This window comes from Poecile atricapillus, chromosome 12 (genome assembly GCF_030490865.1).
Source record: "Poecile atricapillus isolate bPoeAtr1 chromosome 12, bPoeAtr1.hap1, whole genome shotgun sequence".
Lineage (NCBI taxonomy): Eukaryota > Metazoa > Chordata > Aves > Passeriformes > Paridae > Poecile > Poecile atricapillus.
The window spans coordinates 575,174-582,850 of NC_081260.1; the positions used below are offsets into that span (position 1 = coordinate 575,174).

Consider the following 7,677-nt stretch of genomic DNA (forward strand, 5'->3'; position numbering starts at 1 on the left):
ACAGACACACGGCCACACGGACAGACACACGGCTACGCGGACAGACACACGGCTACAAGGGCAGACACACGGCTACAGGGACAGACACACGGTTATAAGGACAGACACACGGCTACGCGGACAGACACACGGCTACAGGGACAGACACACGGCTACGCGGACAGACACACGGCTACAGGGACAGACACACGGCTACGCGGACAGACACACGGCTACAAGGGCAGACACACGGCTACGAGGGCGGCCACACGGCCACACGGACAGACACACGGTTATAAGGACAGACACACGGCCACACGGACAGACACACGGCTACAAGGGCGGACACACGGCCACACGGACGGACGCTCAGGCACGGGTACCTGTGCCGGTGAGGAGCAGACCCGTGTGTGGTACGGGACCCCAGGGACGCACGGATGGGTTGGCGTGCTGGTGTGAGACTGTACAGACACACAGACGGACACACAGATGGGTACACATACCAGTATGTGTATGGTCTGTATGGATACACACACGTGTACTAGGTGCATGGACAGACACACCGATATGCACGTGGACAGAGGCATGGACAGTCCATAGGTGTGCACGTGCACATAGAGGCACGGGCACGCATACACATGCACGTGAACAGGTGTGCACACACCTAACCACACTGGAACACAGGCGCAGGCAGACTCGTGTGTGCACATACCTCCACATGCACACGTGTATACAGCTGTGCACAATCTTTTGCATTTCCACGTTTCCATAGCACACAAATACACACACACAAACGTGCACTTGTGTACATCCACAGGTGTGCAAACTTGTGGATACCCACAGGTACACTCACCTCTAAGCACACACACATGTAAGCACATGCTTCCCATGCAGGTAATTGTACGCGTGCACACACAGATGCATACACTGCGTACGCCTGCACGCACAGGCGTGGGCTGACACATGTGCATCGTACAGATGTGCACCCACATAGGCACCCCAGCAGCGTTTGGGCACAGTGGGCTCCTGGAGACTGCAGCACGCCTCATCCTGGGGACCTTTTTGGGCAGGTGGGGGCCAAGTGGGTGCTGTGCTGGACTTTGCAGCTGTTGGGCGAGAGACAGGAGCCTGCAGGTGCCATGTGCCACCCTGAGGCACACGTAGCCCTGCTGCCCATGTAACCTGCCTTTGCGCAGCTGGGCAGGGGCAGGAAGGTGCTGAATGTGGGCAGGGTGCATTTGGTTTATTTTCTGTGCAGAGCATCTGGAGTGGCCCAGCCATGGCATTGCCCCAGGGAGCTCAGCAGCAGTCTCTCCCCGGCCCACAGGACACATGGCTGCTGGAGTGTCCTGTCCCAGCAGTGAATGCATGCTATCCCTTGGTCTCTGGGGGTCCCAGGCCACAGTGGACATTCCTGGGAACAACAGCAGCTGTCAGTGCTCACGCTGTGGTAGGACACACACCTAGCCCTGTGGGGCAGAGCAGCCGTGAGCGCTGTGCCAGGGTGTCCAGAGGGGGAGCATCCCTGAGCTGGGGGCAGCTGGATGGGGTGGGGGGGGGGCAAACCTGGACTCTGCTGAGGGGATGCCTAGGCTGGAGTCACTGGAACTGGAGGACACCACAATGGCGTGCACTGGAGGTTCCCAGACTGTGGGCAGTGGGGAATGGCATAGGCATGGGGGTGCCAGGGTCAAGAACTCCCAAAGTTGGTGGGGTTGGGGTAGTTGTGAGGCCCCGTGGCTGGGGACATCAGGGTACATGGAGTGGGTACCAGGGCTTGTGGGGATGAGAAACATGAAGAGTCCCAGGCATGCAGACAAGGCTAGGCAAGGGGTGACACAGGGGATGGTCAGGGATTCCCAGTCACTGCAGGCCCTGATGACACACTCAGTGCTTTGCCAGCAGTGGGCACCCAGGGGTCTGCTGCCCTCCATCCCCTAGAAGGATGTTGTGTGGGGCATCTGGGGGGGGCCACATACTCCCCACCCCTGGGGGCTCCTGGAGCAGCCAGAGGGGCAGATGGGGCAGGAAGGGGCATCCTGAGTCTCCTGGCATCTGCCCCTCATGCCCAGACCCACCTGGAGGGAGCTGGAGAGAAGGAAGAGGAGGGAAAAGAGTAGTGGTAGGCTGATGGTGATGCCTGGGGATGGTAGCAGGGACCGCAGTGGCCCTGTCAGCCATTCTGAGTGCTGAGACTTCCATAGTGCTGCAAACTCCATCTGTCAGGTGCCTTCACTAGGCACTGCTCTCCCAGGTAATGGCTCTGCACAAATATTTGAGTGGCCCTGGGCAGAGAAACAGCCCCTTGTTACCCCCCACCACGACTGGGGGCTGCCAACAATTCTGCAGGGCACCCATGAGGCATCTGAATCCCGGGCCATCACCATTTGCACCCAGCTACAATCCCTGGCAAGGTGCCTGGGGAGCAGCTGCTTTCCACACCTAGGTGACATGCATCCTGATGCCCCATACTGTTCCCAGCCCAGATTTGCCCCAGCACTGCAATGGCACATGGGACACGTCCCCTGTCTGCCCAGTGCCAGCCTGGAGGATGTGGGGTGTGGTGAGGTGGTCATGCCCACTTAGGAGGGGCAGCAGGAGGGATAGTGAATGGGCACCCTGTGGAAATGAAGCAAAGCCTCAGTATGGGGTTTGGGGCAGGGGAAGGAGCTCGGAACAAAGCAGAAGGGGAGAGGGATACACTAGCTGGCCTGGGGGAAAGAAAGGGGCCAATGCAGCCCCCTATGCTGGCAGCAGCTCCACAGGCAAGACTCCTGCCTGAGGGTGGGTTGGGTGCGTGTGCCCAAAGTCAGGACTCCTGCTGCTCAGCTGTGCCCAAGGGGCTCACATAGCTGTGGGACCTGCAGGAAGATACTCCCTGCAAGGTGCATCCAGGCAACAGGCTGGGGTCACTGTACCCAGCAGTCCTGGCAATGATGCAGGCACAGTGTCGGGGTCATCTGGGAATAGGGAACCTTTCCCTGAATCACTGCTCCTCCATCTCTGTGGTAGCACCTGTCCCACCACCAGCATACAGGAGATCTCACTGCTAGAGCAGCCCCCGGGCATCCATGGGTACTCAGGGAAGGGGCCCATCCCAAAAACCACAATAGCCCGTTTGGCACAGTGCATATGAGGACATAGGGCTGGGGTGACAAACTCCAGTGCTTGTCCATCTCCAGGTGCCCAGCTGGTCCAAGGGGTGCTGGCAGTAGGTTAGGGTGGGGGGAGCACTAGCATCCAGGGGTGTTAAGGGCTGGGAACATGCCCCTCTCTATGTCTTTTATCATCACTTGCCTGAATGAGTCAACACCATATGCATAATGATTGATAGGGCTCAGATCTGCGAGCTTCCAAAAAAGCAGAAGACATTCCCCACTCATGACCAAGATGTGGCTAACTGGGGACAAGGGGCAGGAGAGGAGCCTGGGGCTCTGTGGTTTCTCACTCTTCCAGGATGGGAAAGAAACTTTGAGACCGGCAGGAAAGGGGGGGATTGGAGTTGACTGTACCCTGTCCAATATCAAACACAGGAAAAGTAAAAGTGCTGGAACATCCCTATGGAGCTTGAGGCAGCAATAACAGATGGGATTGAACCCCAAGCAAGAGGAGGCCCTGGCAAGAGCCATGAGCTGTGGAGAAACAGCACCCAGGTGACAGTGCCCCCAAGGTCTGGTGCCGAGGATGATGACTGCTACCTACGCCTTGCTGCTCAAAGAATGAAAATTTTGCTCCAGCACTGAAAAAGGGCATCATATCCAGCAACAGGCAGGTTTGCTTGCACACACCTACCCACAATAGCCCCAGAAGAGAAATGCCTTGGCCATGGTGACAGACAGCCTCAGGAGACCTGGCTCATTACCCCTCCATGGTCCCCTAGGATTTGCCCCATACAGGGAGATGTGGGGCATCTCTTGTTCCCGGCTCCTGGAGGCAGCTGCCTGCAGCCACATCTGGTCTCCTCTGCGCCAGGGCAGGTCAAGGCACCAGGGAAGGCACTTCGCATAGGCCCTGCTTGAACCAGCTGGGATTTACCCCCACACCCACCCCCTCCAGAGAAAGTACAAGGGCAGTTGCACAGGGATACAGCTGATGACAGCCTATCCAAGGGGGCATCTTCTGCACCCCAGGGATCATGCAAGAACAGACCAAGATGGTCTTTAGCAAAATCAATCAATTTATTTATTCACAGTCAAGCAATAAATAGAGAAAAGTCAGGCAGCAGGGGTGCTGAGAGCAGGACTGACCCTTCTGGGAACAGGGACATGCCAGGACCCCAGCAGAGCCCAAGGCCTGTGTGACAGCAAGAGTGCAAGAAGGTAGAGAGACATCTGCAATAGGAGTCAACCTTTGGGATAGAACAAGAACTGAGCCCTGCTAGAGGGCAAGCCAAGGAGCTGAAGAACAAGTGTGTCACAGGGAACAGCCGGCAGAGCCTACCACAGGCAGCTGCCTTGGCCTCTAGCACTGGAAGCAGAGATGGCAGCTCAGGTCCCTCCAGTTTTTCATAGCCTTTCCAGAGTAGAACTGCAGGGGAGGAGAGAGGCTTCCTCCCTCTAGCCCAAATTCTAAGCCTGGTGAGATGTCTCTGCAGCTGAGACTAGATAGGGATGGGGTGCACGTGAGTTGGGAAGGAATGCCACAGCTGTGACCCACAGGCAGGGTCACATCAGATCCTGACACCACCAATGTGTCAAATGCAAAGCACAGACACCTGGACTTCTTACCCTCCCTGCCCTGGCTCCACCAGGAGACTCCCAGCCACCTCCTAAGAGCTTTGTACTCCAGTTTAGGGACACAGCTCATCTCTGAGAACAACAGGCCAAGCCCCCCTGCCCACCAAAACCAGGCAGCAGCCATGGGGGGCTGCAGGAAGGACAGATGCCATGGGGCAACCACCCCAGCACAGGTTCCTGCTTTTAAAAATCCACAATTTACATAAAATTGTCATTGTAAAACCTCCCCACTGAGCAGCACTGCATGGGGAGGGGAGATGAGCCAAGTAAGCCCCAGACAGAGCAAGATAAACCCTGAAGTCCAGATCTGCAGGAAGAGGCAGAGCCCAGGGGTGATGTGCTGGGGCAGTGGAAATTACCGGCAAGTGCAGGACTCCGCAATCATATTCTCGTACTCCTTGTACAGTATGGCTCCATTGCGCTCAATCATGAGGACGCTGATGGGGCTGTAGCGGTAAGGCACACAGGAGGGCCGGGGCACATTGCCATCCACAAGCTGATGAACAAAGCTCTGCACCACAGCATGGTTGGGTGCATGGTAGTCATAGCGAAGCAGGTGGGGACAGGTGCCTTTGCAGTAGCGCGGGTTGTAGCGGTGAGGAGCAATGATCCAGTGGTCCCAGCCCAGCTGTGCAAAACTGACAGGGAAGGAGTGGAGGGAACAGTCACTCTTCTCCCCTCCCTGCTCCCGCAGGTAGTTGGGCAGGTCATGAGCCAACGTCCCTGTATCACGTCGGTGTCGGTGGGGCTCTGCTGCCGGAGGTGCCAACCCTGCCTGGGTATCGTTAAGGTAGAGAAGGAGGAAAGGGTGGCCAGGGGCCACCGGGGCGTCATGGCCTCCTGCTCGGCCAGCACGCACACAGACATGCCGCAGTGCCAGGCTCCCCACGCTGCTGTTCCCCAGTGCCAAGTAAGGGGTGATGTCAACTTCGGCCCAGCCATGACGAGGACGAGCAGTAGGGCTGAGCAGCACCCTGGACGCCTCACCAGCCACCACCAGCTCCAGAGCACAGAGGAGACGACCATGGGCCAGTGACAGACTGGGCAGGTAGACCACAGTGGCTCTGAGGAGGTGCTCGGCCTCTGTCTGGCCCTCCAGATGGTAGGTGAGGGCCTGCAAGTACCAGCGACCTGCAGGGAAGCAGTGACCAGTACCCTCTAAGCACAGTGCAGGAGATGCTGTGCAGCACCCTTTTCTCTCATGGTGCTGCCACAGCCCCACACAGCAGTGCCTGTGACAGCCATCTGCCCCAGCACATGGCAGAAGCTGCAGCAAACAGAAGCCATGAGCCAAGGCTTGCTGGTGGTGTGAAGGGCAAAGAGAGTTTGTAACATTTTCCATCCCCTGCACCAACACCACTAGCCTGGCACAGCATCAGGTAGGGTGGGAAGAAGAGAAGAGTACACAAGGGCCAGCGATGTGTTTGACCATTTCACCCCTGGGGCAAAGCCTTGGACTCCTGCCAAGTGGAACCTCATGGCCAAGAGCAATCCCAGCCAGGACACTGTAGAGAGGCAGAAGGAAGCAGGCAAGAGACCTGACTTTCAGAGCTCAAGCCCACCCTTAGCTTTGCTAAGCCCCCATACCATCCTTAGTGCCCACTGGCTCCTTACCTGCCCAGGTCTGACCCCCACGGGAACTGGCCTGGACCAGGCGGACGGTGTTGGTGCCCAAGCTGCGGCTGCGGCGAGGTCGGCCTTCGCGGTCAGCAGCACGCCGGTACAGATTCAGCATGTAGCGCAGGGGCTGCCCACTTGCTGGCCCCACTTGCCAGCCTGGGCTGCCTGGAGCCCGCATTTGCAGGGCCTGCAGGAGGGGCAGGGTAGGGACAGCAGGCAGGGAGCCAAGGGGCAGTGGGGACTGTTTTGCAGCCTGGGAAAGGGGCACAACAAGGAGGAGGAGGAGGAGGAGGCTGGTGAAAGGGTAGGGCATAGCCATGATAGGTGAGCGTGTGTTTGGGGAGGGAGCACGTAAGTGGGAGAAGGTGGGGATGGCCAGCAGAAGAATTAGGGAGAACCTGCAGTCATGTTTCTCCCCACTTGAGAGGCAGAGCTGACTGTAGGCACCAGCAAAAGGATCCCAGGGTGCTTCCAGCTCCTATCAAAACAGGACAACCACACCAGCTGCTTCAGCTTGGCACAGGAACAGAAAGGGGGGGGGGGGGGGATTCTGTATGCAAAAAGGGGTACAAGTTCCTCACTAAAACCCAGACCAGGATCAAAGCTAGTCCAACAGAGCCTGGCTATGGGGGTTGTAAAGGTGCTGGGGTAGGGGAGTGGGTGGGAGAACCAGCTCACTCAGCCCACCTGCTCCTGGCTCAGCCTCCTCCTACAGGGTAGGAGGTCCCTGCCCAGGCTCATTTTAAAGGCATGGACTCAATCAGGTTTTAAAGAGGCAGGACCTTGCTGGGTCTTAGTGGAATGGGGCCAGACAGAGCTTGAGAGGGTGCTTTCATGCGATCAGAGTCCCTCCAGCTCCCTCCACACTGTGCTGACTCTCCAGCAGCGGCTCAGCACCTTTGTGCCCATTGCTGCAAGCTGGTCTGCGCCCCAGCAGGCACAGAGCCTGGGTTCTGCTCCCCAACAGCCCCGCAGCACAGCCAGGCTGCTCAGTGCCTCACTCTACTGAGCTGATGCTAAGGCACATGGCTGAGCAGAGTGACCCTGAGCCCAGCAGTGCTGAGTATGTCTGGGTAAGTCAGAAGGCTTTAGGAATTTTTGATTTCCCACTTTAGGAATCATCCTGCCATCACCATCAGCATGCCCAGAACTTTGCCTACCTTGACTAGTTTCCAGGTCTTTCTGGCAGCACCTGCTCAAAGACAAGAGGTTGTGAGCAAGATGCTCTCTCCATTTGAGGCACTTTCCATACTGAGGACAGTGACTCCATGGTGCTTGCCTGGGAAAGGTCCTCTGGGCACACTACAGAGTGTGGTGTGGGCAGCTGCAGCCAGTACCACCT

General features: G+C 57.6%; 1 protein-coding gene across 1 annotated transcript; it reads right to left on the reverse strand.

The window, feature by feature from the left end:
* Positions 1-5,070: 5,070 nt before the first annotated feature.
* Positions 5,071-6,816, reverse strand: BMP15 (bone morphogenetic protein 15). The gene is made up of 2 exons (XM_058848260.1): positions 6,330-6,816; positions 5,071-5,846 (listed from the first exon to the last, which is right to left on the reverse strand). Exons 1-2 carry the CDS (start codon positions 6,652-6,654, stop codon positions 5,071-5,073), a joined length of 1,101 nt encoding a protein of 366 aa, XP_058704243.1. The 5' UTR covers positions 6,655-6,816.
* Positions 6,817-7,677: the final 861 nt, after the last annotated feature.